This window comes from Lytechinus variegatus, chromosome 19 (assembly GCF_018143015.1).
Source record: "Lytechinus variegatus isolate NC3 chromosome 19, Lvar_3.0, whole genome shotgun sequence".
Classification (NCBI taxonomy): Eukaryota; Metazoa; Echinodermata; class Echinoidea; order Temnopleuroida; family Toxopneustidae; genus Lytechinus; species Lytechinus variegatus.
Window position 1 is genome coordinate 14,717,043 of NC_054758.1, and position 20,731 is coordinate 14,737,773.

The following is a 20,731-nucleotide window of genomic DNA, read 5'->3' on the forward strand; positions in this document are numbered from 1 at the left end:
ACATCATAATAGGTTCATGGTTCCATTGCCCAAGCATTATTATAGCGAGCTTTATAGATCCCCATGGGCGGCTTTGTAGGGGGTGAGAAATGGCTACCTCGAGTCATTGTTCGAATGACGAAAGAAAGAGAAGGAAGGGAGATAAAAATATTTAAAAAGTAAGAATGATATACAGTTTGTACAGCACACGGATCCACCGTCTTAGGTGCTCAAATCGCTCCTGTGTTACCCATGCGAGGCTAGTCTACCGATTCCGGTGCTCATGGCTTTTTGAGGAATTACTGCCAGTTCCGATTTCCCTCACCTGGGTTGAGTGCAGCAAAATGTGAGCAAATTTCTTGCTGAAGGAAAACACGCCATGGCTGGGGGGGCTGGGAATCAAACCCATGTCCCTCAGATTGCCAGACGAGAGTCTTAGCCACTAGAACACGACGCCCCCATAAAAAAAACAATATGGAGAAAAGATGGTGTGGGGACACCATATACTATGCAACACCCATATAATTAAAAAAAATCTTTTTGAAAGTAGGTCAAATTTTCATTGTGTGAATGTAGGTCAAGCTCATATTTTGAAAATATTTTCCCCTCCAAGACAGTGTCGGCCCGGTTGATTTCAATTAACACGAGTAATGGTCAATAGCAATAAACACTTATCTCCCCATTATCGTCCGTGCGGGTGTGAGCATTGTACTTCCCGCCTACCACAATGCACAACATATTGTTTAAAACCATTAATATCATCATCACTAAAACATGCACTTTAGATTAATTAATTAATTAATGGGCCAAGGCATTTTCATCCCATTACTCTAGCACTGCATCATCCAATGGCATTTAACTTGATTGTTCTGGTCACGTGATAGAGGCAATGTAATCAAAGCACGATTAATGCATGATGTCAATATGGCATGTCGTCAATCATACCGCACTGCACTACGCCGTTCATTTGTTGCACCGTTCTGCGGTATAGGAGGATGTGCGACCCATGTTGAAGGTAAGACATGTTCGGTTTATATCGTAACGTCCGTCGTGCCATCTTATAATTTGACTTGGTGATTGTGTATCATGCAAACTTGGAAGTATATCATTAAAACTTGTGAATATTTGTCAGCAGAAGATTTTGCGGCCAAATGCACCCTTCAAAGTGAATTAGGCACATTGTAGTCAGATATAAAATTATCATTATTATTTTAGAGACAAGGATCCCTTTTCAGTTGTGACATTTCAAAAAGAATGAAACATATACATAATTTGGAATTGATTAAGAGATACATTTTTCGAAGTACATCATTTCTATTTCGTCAGTTTAAATTAATAATTAGGCCTATATTGATATGATAAGCCTAATGAGCCGAAATTTTAAGGGGGCCAAACATGGCACAAAATCCATTTTCCTAGAGTTACGAGCGACCCGAGCGAGCAAAAAAAGACCTTTTTATACAAAAATCAAATTTTGACCTGTTAATTAGAAAATAGTATTTCACCCATCTCGTTAATTTTCTCTTTTGTCTTGGCCATTATCTTTTTATTCTTTTATTGAGATATATATATATATTCTTATATATATACATATGTATTGTACACCAGTGATTGGTGGGTTCTATGCGCTTTTTGAAGAGGTCTAATTTTGGTTGTTATTAGGAGAGAGTTGGAGGGAGTTTATACCAAAAACATTTGGCAAGAAATTGAAGTTTTCTCAACTTTATTACCGTTCATCAGTAATAAATAAACAACGACGGGTAGACATTTAACGAAATCGTAACATTGTTATAATAATCTTGCTGTATATACAAAACAGAGATTATAAATCAACTGTATTCCAACTGAGAAAGGTTTAAGGAATGTTCCATGATCTTACTTAACGATAAATATTCTCTCAAAATTTAACCAATTCGTTATCAAATTTATCTCATTTGTGTAATTATTCATATGTTATTTGATCGTATTGAAGAAATATGATTGTTTTTGTTCCAGATAATTACATTGTTAAAAGCATCGTTTCAATTTCTTTTTTCTAGTGAAACAAACAAACCTGTATTTACTAAAAACTCTATTCCAAAACGTGATCATGGAGTTATTATGTGTAACCAATCAGACGACTCCAAACAATTTTGTCACGCTATATGGATAAAACAAAATCTTCACAATATCCTCGACTGCTCTTCAACAGAATAAACATTTTGCCTACTTAGAATTATTTTAAATCTCGCAAGATCTTTTTCAACAAACTGTTGTGTTCACTGAGTAATAAACCATAAGTCTGAAATAATTTGTTATATATTTGTTGCAACAAATGACATGCAATTAATATGCCATAACCGACATCATGTATTTAAATGACAAATCTTTCCATTTAACATGACCTGGTATGTCTACATCGTTTCACCATTAAACAAGCTTAAAAGAGACGAAGGGTTTATTTGTTATTATTTACTTTCTAGTTTTAATTTATAATTTTATATATTCAAATTTGAATTCAATTCGGTTATATTAAAATATACTCGTCAAAAGGTCCGAAGATTAAACATGTGAGCTCACAATGGAAAGCATGAAAAATGACAGATAAAATAAGTATATAACATGCAGTGATCATAATAAAACCAATTACAAAGAAAAATATTCTAAAATGCATTAACATTAAAACAAAGTGAAACTGAAAGTACAGGTTATATAATGAAACAAATTGAAGTATAAAACCGAACTGGCATGAATATTCCAAAGTTAAAGTCAATATTGCATTTGATAATTTGACAAAGTGCAGGATAACGACGAAATGGAATATATTTAAAACCATTTTCACTCCCTCCTCTAATCATAATTTGCAAGGATTGTCTAACAAATCGTTCATGATACGATCTCGTTTATCTCACCATTCATTTTGTTTTAAATATACCATTTCCTCCAATTTCGAAGTGTACACGAGAATTTAGTACTTGAGTTCCTCAATATCATGCCCTGTCGCATCAACACTTTTGTGGATAAGGGAATATTTAGATCTAACTTCCCTGTTAATGTTCTAATAAAATAGATGCACGGACCCTGGAAAAAAAATCCTGGAATATAATAAAACAGCCATTCATTCGCAAATATACAATATTCAGCGTGTTGTCGATGAATAGTCAATATCGTGTGGGAAGCAGGTGTGCTTTGACCTTTTTCACCATCCGCTCTCATAATATTTCTCATTGTATTGAGTAAATACTGGCGTGCAAGCGTGGATATATGGTTGCCTACCATTAAATCAATCGCTAAGGCTCCGTCATACACATTGTAGTTTTGTTAATTTATATTCAACATTTGTTACGAAATTTCATTGATTTGTCTGTATTATCGATTATATTGAATATGTACGTGCAGTTTAAAAATTCTTCAATCTAGAATCTGATAATACCACTCTCAAACTGTTTTTTTAATTAAATCTTACTTATAATTATATACATATACATACTGTATACATATAATACATACATATATTTTTTAATGTCTCAACCATTTAACTCTTGATGTTGTAAACTGTAGGCCTATATTGATTAATTTATATGTAGAATGATTATGAATGAATGTGGAATCTCTGAACGTAAATCATATTTTATGTACACATTGCACTATTAGTGTCATGCCATATGTTTATTGCTCATTTAATAAAACGATATTGTGGAGCGTTTTGGCCCAGTGGATTAGTCTTCGGACTTTGAAACAGAGGGTCGTGGGTTCGAATCCAGCCATGGCGTAATTTCCTTCAGCAAGAAACTGATCCACAATGTGCTGCACTCAACCCAGGTGAGGTAAATGGGTACCGGTAGGAAGTAATTCCTTAAAAAGCTGTGTGCGCTATGAACGCCTAGCTTAGCCGGGTAATATAGGAGTACCTTGAGCACCTAACAAGGTGGATATGTGCGCAATATAAATACCCTATATTATTATATATTGAATATAACTGAATGTATTCATCCGCGCTCAGACGACGTAAGACTATCTGTTTTAACTTTAGACATATCCGACGCTTTTTAGCAGGGCACTGGGAACGATTTTTTTTACCGGGTGTGCTGACGTCGGCAAGTTTCGCAAATAGGGGGTGGGGGCGAAAAAAATCACTCATATTTCCTCGATTGGCCGCTCAAAGTTGACTTTTGTTTGTTTCTTTGAAGGGGTATTCGTAACAGTCACTTCTTAGCTTTATTTTTTTTTATAAAACAACATACATATATAACTAGAGATGCTCGGCGGGTCGCGCAGCCGAACACATGTATCCCCCGAACCCACCGGGTCATCCGTCATTGCGATATAAAGAGCTCACACAGAAATTTGAAACAAAAAATTATCATGGCAACAATGACCCTAGCATGCAGGTCCCCCAAGTCCATCTACCATCCAAGTGTGGTTGAAAAGTGACTTGTTGTTACGGAGAAAGAGAGTCTTGCATGTTAACTTCAACATTGACCTGAAAATGACCTTTGACCTTACCATGTGACCTCTGACAGCAGCATAACATGCAGGTCCCCCAAGTCCATCTACCATTCAAGTTTGGTTGAAAAGTGACTTACGGTTGCAGAGCTAGGTGTCATATAAGAGTCTTGCAATGTAAACTTTAACGTTATAAGAGAACCTTACATGTAAACTTTAACGTTGACCAGAAAATGGCCTTTGACCTTACCATGTGACCTCCGACTGCAGCATAACATGCAGGTATCACCATCTACCATTCAAGTTTGGTTGAAAAATGACTTACGGTTGCGGAGTTATGTGTCATAAGAGAGTCTTGCATGTAAACTTTAACGTTGACCTGAAAATGACCTTACCATGTGACCTGCGCCCACACCAAAATCAATAGGCTTCTTTGCTATACCATACTCAACCTTCATGCCAAATTTGAAGACGATCGGAGAAGATATGCAGCTGATAGAGCGCTCACAAGGAAATCTCTGCAGCGGACGCGGCGGCGGCGCGACGAGGCCATAACCATAGTATCCTCCGAATTCTGTTCGGGGGATACAATTATCTCACAAGCCCTGTACTTTAATAGTGCGAGCGTGAGCTATTTTTTTTTCATGTATGTTGTCTTGAAAATGTTTGTGATCCTGAACAAGATGCGTATGCAACTGATCGAAAAGGGACATGTTAAGGACTTTTTGTAGGTAGCCATGAAGACGATACATATTTCAACAATCACATAAAGTGAGCGCGAAGAGCATACTGAAATTTGATTATTTTTTTTCCTAGAAAATAAATATTCTAAGCAGTATTGATAATCATGAATAGGATGGGTATATAACTAGAAATTCGAGAGAGCGGACAAATTGAGATTTAAACCTAAAAACGGGTCACTCTATTTCATGTTTTGTAAATCATGAAAATGACGGGTGATTGGAAATCATACATTATTAATGTTAGCGCGAACCACGAGCAGAAAATGTTGGATATTATAATTTTAAGCATGTTTTAAGTAAAGAACAAGCTGCGTATCTCTATAAATATGCGTACGTGTGTTCTAGATTTATGTCTAGTATCCGGGGGGGGGGGCACTCGACCAAAAAAGTGGTGGGGGTGTGCCGCGGGCGAGACAAAAACGGGGGCCTTGGAGCGGGCTTATTGTAAAAAGGAGGGTCCTCGGAACGGGCTTCGGAACGACAAATGTTTGTGAAAACGAGGGTCCTTGGAACGGATCACCAGCGTGTGAGTGCGTATGCATCCCTATGGAACGGTCATGCGTGCATGATGCAGATAGCGCGGCCTCCGCCGGCGGAGCTTTGCGGCCGCTTTTCACCAAAGTTGCAGCTCATTCAATGCGATCGGAGCGGCGTAACGAAAAATATGCGATGCTTTGGAGCGGATTTCTTTCTTCTTTTTTCTCGAAAAGAAGAAAATGCTATGCCTTGGAGCGGCTTTCTTTGTTCCTTTTCTCAACAAGGCAAAAATGCTATGCCTTGGAACGGAAATTTGAGTGTAAAAATGGGGGTCCCCTCCGCGGCACATACCCACTATGCATTATACTGAGTGCCCCCCCCCCCCCCGGGCTAGTATCTAGGCATTCTAAATATAATTATATCTTATCATGAAAATCAATGTGAGCGCGAAATTATTTGATATTCCGATCTGAAAAAGAGTCAATTGAAGTACTAATTCAAGCAATGTGTAGGAAAATTGTGAAGTGGATATTAAAGATCGCACTTAATAAATGATGCAAGCATGAAGCGTAAGCCGATATCTTTATCATTATTAACTTGACCTAAGACCGAGACATTCTAAGGACATTTTTTCATCGTGTGAAAACAGGGGCGGATCCAGCTCTCGCCAATAGGGGGAGGGGGAAAAAAAATCACCCACATTTGCCCCGATCGGCCCCTCAAAGATATGTTTCTTTTGTTTCCTTGAAAGATATTGTCCTAACAGTAACTTCTTAGCTTTATTCTTATAAAATGATTATGTAGTGACTCATTAGCGAGCACAGTTCAGATGCATAAGAAGATAACTACCGCGAGCGTGAAGCAAGGGCGGAACTTTTTATTATACGTTCTGGCCTGATCGATAAGGGGCTTGCAAGGGGGTGCTGCCTATGAAAAATAATACACGCAGCACCCCCTGGGGAAAATCTTGGGGTGCTTCAGGACACCCAGCACCCCCGCTTCCCAGGGCCATGGTTTTTAGGGACTACATCGGGGCGTTTGTCCATTGAACTTGAACATCTTTAAAGTAACCTTGCTGGAGAGATCACATTGTTCCACAGTGTGTTCACAGTGTGAAACACAATATGAAATCCCCATCACACTCTTTAAATTTGAGCACTGTGAATAGATACCATGTAGAGGTTTCAACAGTGTGAAACGATCTTCGCTCTCAAATTTGATCATTTTAACAGTATGAATAATAATTGTTAACATTGTGAAAAACGTGATCTTTCCAGGAAGGTATACCCTAGTCGTTTTTCCTAACTGATTTTTTTTTCATAATTTTATTTTATTTTTTTTGTATTCTTGTTTGTAAATCTGCATATCTTTAGAATATTTTTCAGAACAATACAAAGTAGTATATGGTTAGGGTATTTTAGGAAAGATATACCAAAATTAAATCAACATATTAATATGAGCTACATAAAATAAAAGAAAAAATATTTTATGGTATTTTCTCTGTAAGATGCAGAACAATTACTTTCTATCCAAATACTCTGAGCAATCCCCATTAGACTTCTCACAATTGAACTGGTTCCCCTGGTTACCCGATAGATTTGATACCAGTTTTGACATGAATGCTATTAAACCTAAAGATATTAAAAACATCCTTCGAGCAAAGAAATCTAAATCAGCCCCTGGAGATGATGGTATTATGTATGGAATACTGAGAAATCTCCCGACTACGCACAGATTTATGGCCACTCTGTTCACCAAAATACTCACTGAGGGGGACCCACCCGAATGTTGGAAAAACAGCAGAATAACTCTCTTACACAAAGGTGGCGACACTAAAGACCCTTCAAATTTTCGTATGATAGCTCTTACCTCCTGCGTAGGAAAGTTATATCACCAGATCCTAGCCAGCAGAACGATAAGTTACCTCCAAGCTAATAACCTAATCGATACCACAACCCAAAGGCATTTCTTCCTGACGTTAGTGGATGTATAGAACACTCGAGATGCCTTACGGAGATCATCGCTGATGCCCGTCATAGGAAGAGAACAGTTCATGTAACATTTTTCGATCTCGCGGATGCGTTTGGATCTGTGAATCACGATTTGATAGCTCATACCCTTGAACGAAATGGGATCCCACCTTCGATTATTAGATATGTTAAAACTCTGTATAATGGACTTAATGGTTATGTTCAAGGACCAGGATGGAAATCATCTAGGTTTCCTTTCAAAAAGGGAACCTTTCAGGGAGACCCATTTTCTCCAGTACTATTTATCATGGTGTTTGACCCTATAATAAGTTTCCTTAAAACGTTTGAAGATTCTCATGGATATGAATTGAACGGGTATAAGATTATAACACTACCATATGCTGACGATTTTATTCTTGTTACAAATCACAAAACAAAACATCAGAAGCTAATGAACGAAATCTCAAGAATTGCTAGATCAATGAATTTCTCTCTAAAACTACCTAAATGTAAATCGTTGTCAATAAGTAGTGGTTCAATGAAAGAGGTAATCTTTCGAATTGATGGCACCCCCCTTACTAAGGTTAAAGATTCTCCTGAGAAATTTCTTGGTACATGGGTCACAGGTTCGTCTCATGGTTGCATGAATATGATAAGAGATAAAATAGAAACAACCTTAAACAACATAGATTCTGTATGTATCCGTCCAGAGTATAAACTGAAAATATACACGAAATATTTTCTTTATGCAATTAAATTCCTGCTTTCTGTGCATGACCTCACTAAGACGCAAAGATCTAGTCTTGACAAGTGCAGCTCAAGGTTCTTAAAGAAGTGGCTGAATATGCCACAAGGGGCAACACTTGCAATTGTTCACTGCCAACAAGGTATGGATATTCCTACCATCTCCCAAGTCTATAGCGAATGTCATGCACAGACAGTAGCACATTGCCTTATTCGTGCTGATGAAAGAGTCAATGCCGCTATGACGGCATGTATAGTAAGAGAAGAATCTTACTCTAGGAAGTCGTATGGTAATACTGATGCTAGAGATATGGTAAACATTACAATGAACACCACGCCTGATAGAAAATGGTCGAAAGTGAAATCAAATATCACATGTGCTGTTAAAAACAAATATCAAAATATATGGACCGATAAGGTTGAGGGATTGCTGCTGCTCCAAGGTAAATTCTTGGAGCTCATGAGGCTTGAGCAGGAAGATCTCACCTGGAAAAGTATTATATACGACCTACCATCCAAAGTTCTTAGTTTTGCAGTCAGGTCATCTATTGACTGTCTCCCTACTTTCAGGAACCTTCAGAGATGGGGTAAAAAACTCTCGGCAAATTGTAAACTGTGTGGAAATAAACAGACCCTCCTGCATGTTCTAAATGGATGCAAAATCATGTTAGAACAAGGTCGATACACATGGAGACACAACAACATTTTGAATGCGATATACGAGTGTCTTCAGTCATCATTATCTGGAGATTACACTCTCCGAGTAGATCTTCCTGACAAAGCCAATCATCCCACAATTCCTATGAATATTGTACCGACTCCACTAAGACCCGATCTTGTTCTTTCATCTGTCCAAAATAAAGAAGTCATTATTGTTGAGCTCACAGTTCCCTTCGAACAGAACATTGATTCACGTCATGTGAGCAAATGCAATAAGTGTGCACCTCTAACTAATGACATTATTGACCAGGGATATTCATGCAAACTTTTCTGTATAGAAGTAGGTTCAAGAGGTTATGTGTCTAAGCAAAATAAAGTTAGAATCAAGTCACTACTCAAAACGATGATACTAGGGAAGAAAAACAAAACGATGTTGAATAGAATAAGCAAGATGAGCATCATGACTAGCTATTCTTTGTTCCTTGCAAAAGACCAACCAACTTGGACCGAGCCCCCATTGCTCAGTGTCCCGGAAAACAACCAAAGCTAGCCTTCTTATCTGCTTGATAATTTTGACCATTATAAAGATGAGTAACTCCACTTTTTTTTTTCTCAAGATATAGGTATTGTGATCTCTAAATTATAATTTATATTCAGTGACGTTTATGAAACAATTACATGTATACTTACTGTCTAATAATAACATACATAGAATGTGAATCATTCAAACAATATATTTCATTAAATCAATGGATTATTAGTAATATCTATAACTTCCAAATGTCAATCAGAATAAACAATTTGACCTTTTTTTTACATTTATTAGTCTATCTATTTTAAAACATCATAATTACAATAGTTCACATAATGGATATATTTATCATAACAAGATTCTATGAACTTGAATAAGTACGTAACAATGTTTTCGTTGTGGCGATGCGTACCTATATGTATATATATCTTTATCACAAAGTGATGGTTCCAATTTTGTAATTTCTTATTACTGTCTGGTCCCTATCTTCATCTCTCTTTCATTTCATTGAGACAGTCACCTTTCTTTTTCATTTAACATGCTTGTAACTTTCATCTTTCTTATGCAATGTAAATTATGTGTTAAATCTTACTATATGTATTGTACCTTATGAATTGTTCAATTAATATTATGTATTATCACCCTGCCTATTGCCAGTGAAGGGGAATTTGTCCCATAATTACTGGCAGAGGACCTGGGTTTATTGTAACTTCTCTATTTGACTATGAAATAAAGATGATTTATATAATATAATATTTTATAGTCGTTGAATTGCATGCTATATAATATATACATGCAGACATCGCACCTAAAATTATTGAAAATCCGGAAGAGAAGATAAAAACTGTATTTTTTGTATAGCATTTATGGTGGCAAAAACTGATATTTTATTGGACATGACAAAAATACTCAAAAATATATTTTCAACATACAGTATTCGCGTTCCAAAAAACGTACGAAAAAGATATAACTTGAAAAATAAATTTTAAAAGTATTTTTAATAATAATAATAATAATAATAAACATTAATTTATATAGCGCAGCTTTTATATGGATATATTCAGCTGCGCTTGTTCAGAGCTCTTTTTACTTATGTCTACACAGCATATTTTCTTAATTAAAGAGATATGTTTTTAATTTTGATTTGAAGAGAGCCAAGGATGGAGAGCTTCTTATATCAATTGGCAGGCTATTCCATAGTGTTTGGGGGCAGCAAGTGCGAATGCACGACTACCAAGTGTGACTTTTGTTTTGTGAAATGGGATCTGACACAATTTATCTGTGGAACTTTGCAGGCTTTTACTGTGTGATTTTTATTTTATTTTTTAAACCAAATTTCCCTAAAAATATTTATTTCGGGATGATTTTTAAAGAAACATTTATGCTTTATTGGCTTGTCATACTCATGTCGGCGTACCCAAATGCATACTGACATACTTATGGCGAGCCGAATCATTACTCTATTCTACTTCTTGGTATGAAAAAATGATTTGTTATCGTACAAATGGCGGTTATTGATACGCTGAAGTATGGTTAAATGTTAGATTTGCTTGTCATACGTTCCTCGATCGACGTACGCTGTAAGTTTAATGCATTTATCCCCCCTTCATATACGGAGATATGATCTTACAAACATATTTTGCCCATATTTCCCAAAATAAATCATGATTATTTTTAATTCAATCAGAAATCATTCAGTATGATAAAAAAAAGTATTGAAAAAAATTGAATTGATTTTGAAAATGATATCACCGTCATGTTATAAGGATGTCTTTATCCCTAAAATTTTTATTTATATATACTGTATATGAATACATAATAGAGACATTGCTGCAACTTCTAGCATGTCAGGAGTCAGTTGGTTTGAAAGATGTTTTGTATTCAAAACACAATGTATAAAAGATCAAGAAAAAATATATTATAAAAACCTCAAGTGAAAAAAAAATTCCTGAAAATGCACAATATAGGCCTACACTGGAGATTTCATCAAGATCTGATAACGAACTTATTTCAATGTTTAATCATATTTTGTGAAAACAGTGTTATGCATACCATTATCAATATGCATAATTTGGCTGATGACGTCATCTCCTCACTTATAACATAATCTCATAAGTATTTCATATATTCTTATGATGTGTGCGATGTGTTTTCCCTGTGACAGAATAGGTAGGTTGCAGAAATTCGTCAATCCAGCGTTGTTCATTTTGGTGGGCAATTGTTGGTGGTTCATTTGAAACAAACATGATTTCGTATGACAGCATACAGGGGCCGATTGCACGAAAGGGTCTTTCCAAGGACCGTCTTTCGTGTCGCCCATCTTTTATGATACGCTATAAGCGGGGTGTTTCTGAAATTTATGATAAAGAATAATATTTGTTAGCTTGCTTTTAAATCAAATTTTATACAATTTCATGATATATCATATCATTTTATAAACAAATATTCCGTTAATTTTAAAGGACGAATAAAATATGTTTGGAGATGATTTATTTAAAATGTGTTTCACATGGCGCATCATAAAAGATGGGCGACACGAAAGACGGTCCTTGCAAAGACCCTCTCGTGCAATCGGCCCCAGAAATATAAGTGGGGATATGACACAACATTAGCCTGCTCACTGCAGATTTATGAAGACCTGCATGAAACTGTTTCACTGTAACAATGCAATCATTTAATATCTTATAATTTTGTTAACAAATTCTTGTCCAAAATTTAAGAAAATTTCCAGTGTTATGATTGTCCGATTCTCCTTTAAACATTAATGGTCAAATATGATTTCTAGCTTGGAGTACCCGTTTAATGGAAATGGAAAGAAAATGTAGAATTTTTGTAACAAATATGATGGTTATATACGAATGAGAGGTATCTAAAGTAATATCTAGAAACTAATTACATTAAATCAATTAAATTTAGAAAGAAGCTCATGGTTTTAGAGCGCGTGTTCATCCTTTCAGATATTTTAATCCCTATAGCCATAGCCACCAAAGCCCGTCGTGCGTCGCGTCCCTATTTGATATCTGATGAAAATGTCACCCATTTATGTTTGTGAGCCTGGCTTGCAATATGATCGTTGTCATGGGGACAGATGTAAACATTCCGTGAATTAATTGATCAGCGCGTTCCTCGAGGTCACTATTATTATCATCATCCTAGGAGTTCAATGGATTTATATCCCTCTTTTGAAATCTCTCTTGCACCGTGAACCTTTATTCTATATGTTGTCCACCCCCCCCCCCCCTCTCTCTCTCTGACACACACACACACACAATTTTGCGTTATGGTTCACGCCCGTGATCCATGGTATAATGGGGGGGGGGTACAGATTGATGCAGAGGTTCGAGCCCTGGCTACGACTTTTAGATGTTGACATTAAATTATCCCAGACATAAATAATCAGTTCTAACTGATACAAGTCTGTTAAAACACAAAAACACACACATCAAACCAGTGGCGGATCCAGGGGTGGGGCATTTTCGGCCCGCCCCCCCCCCCTTGAGATTCAAAGTCAATATTCGTAATGTAAAAATGTCGTTCATACACTAGTGTGCCCCCCCCCCCCATTTGAGCGTCACAGCAAATAATGGGAATATGTTGTTCATACAGAAATGAGGACCTGTTTTTAATATTTTTTTGCTTGTCAAATTTTAAGCGGTATGAAATTATCTTCATTTGTTTTTTATTTGTCAAAGGAAAATGCGCCCCTTATTTTGCATAATCCTGGTCCGCCCCTGCATCATACTATAGGCCTACTTGCAGATACATAATTCATGTTAAAACACACACACATTCTACTATAGGCCTCTCCTCTGTTCATTGATTCTCTACCACCACCCTCATCCACACACACACACACACACACATTCTCTCTCCCCGGCCCTCTCACACCCTCACACATCATTCAATTCCGTTTGGGCGATAAAAAGACACCCACGCACACACACCCACATTATGTCACACACACACCCTCACACTCTCAATTTCATTTTGGCGATAAAAGACACGCACACACACTCACCCTCACACATCGTTCAATTCCATTTGGACAATAAAAAAGACACGCACACACTCACTTCTCTCTCTCTCTCACATAGCCTACACACATACCCTCCCTCACACATCGTTCAATTCCATTTGGGTGATTAAAAAAAGATGGAGAATGTTACCCGCCATCCCAAATACAGTAATAAGTCGCACAAAAAGAATTTTGAGAATTTTCTTTTAATTGAGCTTGATAAGCACACTCAGTTTTCACCTTTAGTACTATTCATGCGTTGAAGTGCAACGCTGCCTTTTCTTTGGTAGATATAACTTTATACCCTCTATAACATATACATGTGTAGGCCTAACTATTTCCTACATTTTTATTTTTGGAAGGTAGATGGCCTCCTGCTCTTAAAATCTGTCCGTATTACGCAAATAACAGTATTCACACAATTAATTATATCTTCGCTTACCCAAAAGACCTAATGACTCTCGCCACCTTACATTTTAAAGTTCAATGAAAAAGAAAAGGCATATTCAATATTAACAGTCTCTCATAATTCTCTCACTTTTTTAATTCCATGTTTCTTTCGCAAACACGCATCCTAACCACATATCCGACGCCCACGCGCGCAAACAAACATTTCAATTATTGTTAGTACTATATTGATTTTTGTTAACGATATACGCACGATTTTCTCTCCCAAACAGATAACATTCCCATCACAATTAATCATCATAATCGAAATGAAATGACAGCAACAGTGAAACAAAACAAAACGAACAATAGAGTGCACGCAAAAAGAGAGAAAATCGGGAGGTCTAGATTGTGCGCACGGGAAGCCGTCGTTACAGTTCATTGATCATATTATGTGGAAAGAGAGTCGCATGGTTCCGAATAAACACTTTGTAGATCACACTCGATGCGTGTACAATAGCCTTGTTATGTCGACTTGCCGAGGAATAAACTTGTATGATCGATTATTATTTCGACACGCCGATATATTTTAGATTGAATTGTCCATTTAATAGCCAATCAACATTGCCCTGGGAAGCGGGTGGTGTAGCATCCCTGAGATTTTCCTTGGGGTTTCTTCGTGAATTCTTTGCATAGGCAGCATCTCTAGGGATTCTGGAAGGTTTGACAAACAGGAGAAATGTGACAAAAAGGACAAAATCCATTGGTTGTTTGCTTGTCATATTTTTTTCGGGACGAAAATGACCACTATTTTTTTAAGTGAAACCCCCTTTGTTTTTGTTTGTCAAATTCTCGGGACGTAAAAGACCTTCATTTTGGAGTGAAACTTTTTTTTGGGGGGGTCAAATTTACATCAGCACCCCCAGTCAAAAAATCGTTCCTAGGGCCCTTCTTATCATTTGACACAGCGAGACTCGTTTTCTTGCCATGTCGACTTCAATCTGAATAGTTTCAAGGCATGGTGACGGCCATCTTGCCAATTTTTCGCAATGTACATGTATATCGCTATGCCGACGTACAATTTCTGAGAAGTCGACAAGTGGTAAGAGCATCTGGCCATTTTGACATTAGGGCTATTTATACGACAACGCGTCGACAGGAAGCTATATACAGTGTCGACATGGCAAGATGGAATCTCGCTAATTAAATGTAGATGGCCCTTTAAAGCTTCTGTATAAAGCATATGGAGTTATGTAACTCTACGAAAACCAGCATGATAGTGGATCGTATTACCGAACGCTTTTCATGATTTCAATCATATCAAACGAATTATTATCATAAAATTCACCAAACTTTCACCATAGATACACAATTACCTGCAAAATAAAAATATGTACAAATTTTGCCGAATTCGTTTTTCTTTTCTTACGATATTAGCTTCCAATCGATGACTTTATGTAAAACATTGAATATTCAGATGCGTTACCATGTATTACAGATCTAATACCAAATAAGATAACAGTATTGGTCATAGGTTTTAAATGACAACTCACAGTTACCACCTAAGTGAATTAAGGAGGAAAATATAACTCCAAAAAATCAATGAATGTGTAGTTGATAAAAAACTAGCTGTATATAAAGAAAAACATAAAGTTGTAAAACTATTGTTAGACCAAATTTAGTGGATAAGATCTTAAATCAACAGCAGGCCTACATGAAATCAATGGAATTTGGTGTTATATCAACTACTACAGTGTCTATATAAGGAAATAAAGTTTTCCAAAACAAGTAAGCCAAACATAATTACATGATTCTTGATCATTATCAACATCAAGAAACTGTAAACTATTAGGAGTAGGATCATTTTTTGTCCAAATAATACCATATAATAAAAAAAAATAAGATGCCTATCATGTTTAATGATTTGTTGTTGCATATTTTATACATTAATACAGATTGTCTCCAGACTTTAGCTAGAGAAGACAAAACGATATGAAAAAAGGACAAGTCTATATCATAAGAGTGACTTTAAAAATTATGATATAATATAACAATGACTGGTCATACATCAGTATGGAGAGTAAACCCTATCCATATCAGAGAACAGTATGTGTTGTGGACAAGATAATTTCTTGATCATAAGTATAAGAAATTGATAAAATTTGCTGTTTGTAGTAAGATGACATTCCATACAGTTTTATCAGCAGGCCTGTACAAAAAACACACTTTTCACAACAGTTTGCAGCCTTTTTAGACAAAACCGTACGGAAATAACAAAGTTATATCAACTATAGTGACTTTCAAAAATTAAGCAGATTGTGTATTCCATACCAGCCAAAATATCCAGTTCTACATCAGTATGGAAAGTAAGGCACTATCCATATCGAGGAAAAGATAAAGTACTATGGACAAGATCATTTTTTCCCCTGATATGAAATTGATGAATTTTGACTTCGCTTAGCAGCAACATGCTAATCCATGTAGTTTTTGTCTGTACAAAAAACCCATGTCATCACAATTTAGAACACAAATCAGTAAGCATGTGGATTATGTCTTTTCAGGTAAAATTTAGTAATAGTTTGAATGCAGCCTATGACAAGTTGAGACCACAATGAAAAAAAAATGGTCAATCATGGCGCTAAAGAGATTAGGCTTTCCATACTAACAAGATACTGAATAAATTTCACTTAAAGTATGAAGTAATGTTGAAATATTGAAAAGATCAATTTTGTGCATACTGTATATTATAGTAATATTTTTTTATTAACAATGATGAAGTTAGTGTAATTGGCAGTTTCTAATTTACGAGAGATGGTAAATGCACAAACCAATATTTCCCACAGAAAGTTTGTTAATGTGTGTATAGTATTAAAAACAAATATTCTGTGAAAAATGCTAAAGCAAAGTTAACAACTACAGTGCTTTTCAAAAATTAAAGAGAGCTGAAATTCCAGTCATACATTAGTATGGAAAGTATGCCACTATCCATGTCAATAAACAAGGTGTTAAGATCATTTCTGTATCATACGACATTGGTGGGATTAGGTGTCAGCTTGCATAAGATGACATTCCATGTAGTTTTGTCACATGAACCCACACTTGTCACAGCAGTTTGCAGCCTTTTAGACAAACTCTTAACTCATACGGAAAAAACAGTTATATCAACTATAGTGACTTTCAAAAATTAGCAGATTGTGTATTCCATACCAGCCAAAATATCCAGTTCTACATCAGTATGGAAAGTAAGGCACTATCCATATCGAGGAAAAGATAAAGTACTATGGACAAGATCATTTTTTCCCCTGATATGAAATTTATGAAATTTGACTTCGCTCAGCAGCAAAATGCTAATCCATGAAGTTTTTCTGTACAAAAGAACCCATGTCATCACAATTTAGAACAGAAATCAGTAAGCCTATGGATTGTCTTTTCAGGTAAAATTTAGTAATAGTTTGAATAGTCACACTTTAATCTCTGCGACTCTCTTCCCCTGCCATCTACTGTAGATGTGAACAGCGCCCTTTTGCCAATGGCGCCCCTCGACCTCGAGACGCTAGGGCTAGAGCGACAACGAGGTGAACATTTCTGGTGAGCAAAGCGCGCGCAAAATTGACGTTTTATTGAAAACTAAACTTAGTTCAAAGTATGATTCATCAGAAGTGGGATTATAGACACACTTCTGAATGCGTAAACAAGCTGCTTCTGCATGTTTATATATTCTATTATTTTTTTCATTTTCAGTCAGCGATTTTGAAATGTTTTCCACTATTCTGCATGTACAGTATATTATGGTGCAGTGCATTTATTAAAAACTCTACTAATGATCCATTTGATTCTCTCATAATTCGACAGTTGGCGTGTAATTAGAATAGGTACTTCAGCAATACATTAGTGAAAAGGTATGTGGAAAATGTACATCAATTAAAAAAAGACACCGTGTTCATTTACTGAATGTAACTCAAAAACGTAATTGATTTCATTTTTCCTTCCACAGGAAATCTAAACTTCAATTCTTCCGAGACCTGCACAGGAAATCTCTAGAACACTTCAATCGTCGTTCATCTCTTCAAACCGCCCATCGCCATGAAGGCCTTGATAGTCCTTCTCTCGATAATTTGCCTAGTTACTACGGTAACTGGGCAGTATCATGACAATTACACATACGTGGCACCACCACCGAGCACCGAATATGATGGACATTATGTGTCTAACAACCCAGGAGAACTCGTTCCGCATTCTGGCCTCACCGTCCAATTCCTAATCGAGGCCGCTGGTAGGCTCTGGCAGCAGAACTCTGTCTTCGATGCGATGACCTTTGCCTGTGAGGGTGTACTTCCGGTGATTGGTTCGATGATAGATGAGGTAGATCAGTCAAGTTTATACTGGGGTGTCTTCTGCGATAATGTCACACGCGTCAAAAGTGTGAGTGAATTCAACGGACAACGCTGGTGTAATGACATAATTGACATGATCACTGGCATGTTCGGAAACGATGGCCAAGATGAAGGAAGATATCGCAGGCAAGCACCAGACGAATCTTCACCGGAAAGTCCCTTCGGAATTTTAGAAAACCTGTTCAACACCGTCCGAGATCTATATGATATCGACATCCAAATGATCATCCAGAATGTATCTACAATCAACACAATCTGCATCGACGTCACTGAGAATTTCCTCAGGCCTTCCCCGAAGCAGGTCATTACTGATTTCGCAGCCGAATTAATCGTGCGTCTTCTACCGGAAGTGTGCCAAACGTGGGATTCCTATTTCGAAACCGTCGGATTGAACTCCTCATCTCAAACCTATCGGGTCATCCTGGAGCTTGTTGATGCAGGAATTGATGCAGTTGGGTACAGTAACTTTGACGAACTGTGCCATGATATCAACCAAACTGTTCAAGGTAGGTGCTCACCGCCCCCCCCCCCCCCCATATTCTGTTCTTGTCGTTCTAGGGTTGGCAATTGTGGAGGTTTCAAATATAACCTACGGTCTGTCCTGATCGAAACCGGAGTTACATTATTTTTGTGTACTGCATTACCCCTTTCTTAACTAGATATTCATGACATTACCATTATTACTATAAGTAATCTTTTCATTATTATTATTTTTATATATGTTGGTAGGTGACGATCTCGATGAGCGAAGAAGGATTGCCGAACTTATCATCAGGAATTTCATCGGCATTCTCGAGAATGGCGATCAATGCTCAACCCTAGCCAAGAAGATCATCAGCGCAATTTGGACTCTAACATACTGTGAAAACAATGATCCTTATAGCAGCCCTTTTGATATAGAATACCAATTATACATGTTCACCGGATTCCACTCCATAGAAGAGATGTGTTATGACGTGGCAGAAGCGCTAACGAGTAAGTAATACCCCCAACCCATGGGTGTCGATCACGGGGGGATGGGGGGATATATCCCCCCCCAATATTTCAAGTGGGGGGGATGGCCTGTATTATCATCCCCCCAATAATTTAGGGTAGAAAAATTATAATAATGATGATGAAAAAATGAAAAGTTTGATCATGATGATTATAGTATGCCATCAATCAGTTTGTTTCCCTCGCAATTTGTGTATATTGTTATTAAATAAAAACAATCTTTTTCAGGACTATTAAACAGATGAGTGGAGGTTCAAGATGAAAAAGAATGAAATGTTTATGTATCTGATATTTTTTAACACATGACATAAAAGGACCCCAACGAAAATCAACTTTTGTTGATTGGGTGTTCCATCCCACCAGTGGTGAATAAATTAATTTGAATAAATCATTAACTCAAAAGGGTGGAAAAATAAACGGAAGTAAAAGGGTGGCAAGATAAATAAAGGAATGACGGTAAGCCCGATGGCGCACGAGAAGCCACACAGGTTGTAATTTGTGCTAGTCTTAATTGGTCTAAATCTGCATTTGATCATCATGCATTAAGAAGAATAAAGATATTGCCAGTCAGGTTAGATTTAAGAGAGAAGTTGTATACACAGAGGCGTCGATCCTGGGTGGGGGGGGGGCAGGGGGCGATCGCCCCACCAATGAAAATATTGGGGGCAAACATATCGTTTTGCCCTCCCCCCGCAATAATTCCGCATGTGCAACTAAAAAATAAAATAAGATTGTAATGCTACACTGAAATCAGCAAGCGAGATTGAGATACCAACTCGATCTTGATTTAAAATCATGCTCAAAATGTCTGCTTTTCAGATTGGAATATAAAAATTTTCAGCTCGTGCTTCGCGCTCGCATCATGTACCAAAAACCCATACTTTTCATGATTATATAGGTGAATATAATGTCCCGTTTTCAATTCTAAACCTCAAAAGAACTTTGATTTTGCAATAATCTTTTGTTGGATATATATCTTCCATTAAAATGTCCTTTTTTCCAGATCAAAATATCAAAATTTTCAGCTCGCGCTCGCATCTATTGTTCTTCTAGATACCCATCTTAATCATTGGTACCAAAAATGCTTAGAATATCAAGCTTTCAGGTCAGAATATAAAGAAATTTCAGCTCGCTCTCTAGTGAGATACATGTATCGACCCCTCTCATGAGTTACTACAAACAAACCTAAACAGGTACATTTTTCCTGTTTTCATGACATACTAAAAAGATTTAGCTCGCGCTTCGCGCTCGCATTGTTGGTGAAGGTAAGATATGTGTCTCTTTCTCACGAGTTATATATATATATATATATTGTGATCGAGCGCCTTTGGAACGTTGATTCATAATTTTGCCCCCCCCCCCTCCATCTGAAAAATGGATCGACGCCCCTGTGTATACATCATGCTCAATAA

General features: G+C 36.9%; 1 protein-coding gene across 1 annotated transcript in view; it reads left to right on the top strand.

Moving 5' to 3' along the window:
• The first annotated feature begins 869 nt into the window (after nt 1-869).
• Nucleotides 870-20,731, top strand: part of LOC121405714 — a 69,237-nt gene continuing 49,375 nt past the window's right edge. The window contains exons 1-3 of the mRNA XM_041596635.1: nt 870-994; nt 17,927-18,832; nt 19,056-19,301. Of these exons, the coding sequence (XP_041452569.1) occupies nt 18,016-18,832; nt 19,056-19,301 (1,063 nt within the window). The 5' untranslated portion in view covers nt 870-994; nt 17,927-18,015. The remainder of the gene's footprint in view (nt 995-17,926; nt 18,833-19,055; nt 19,302-20,731) is intronic.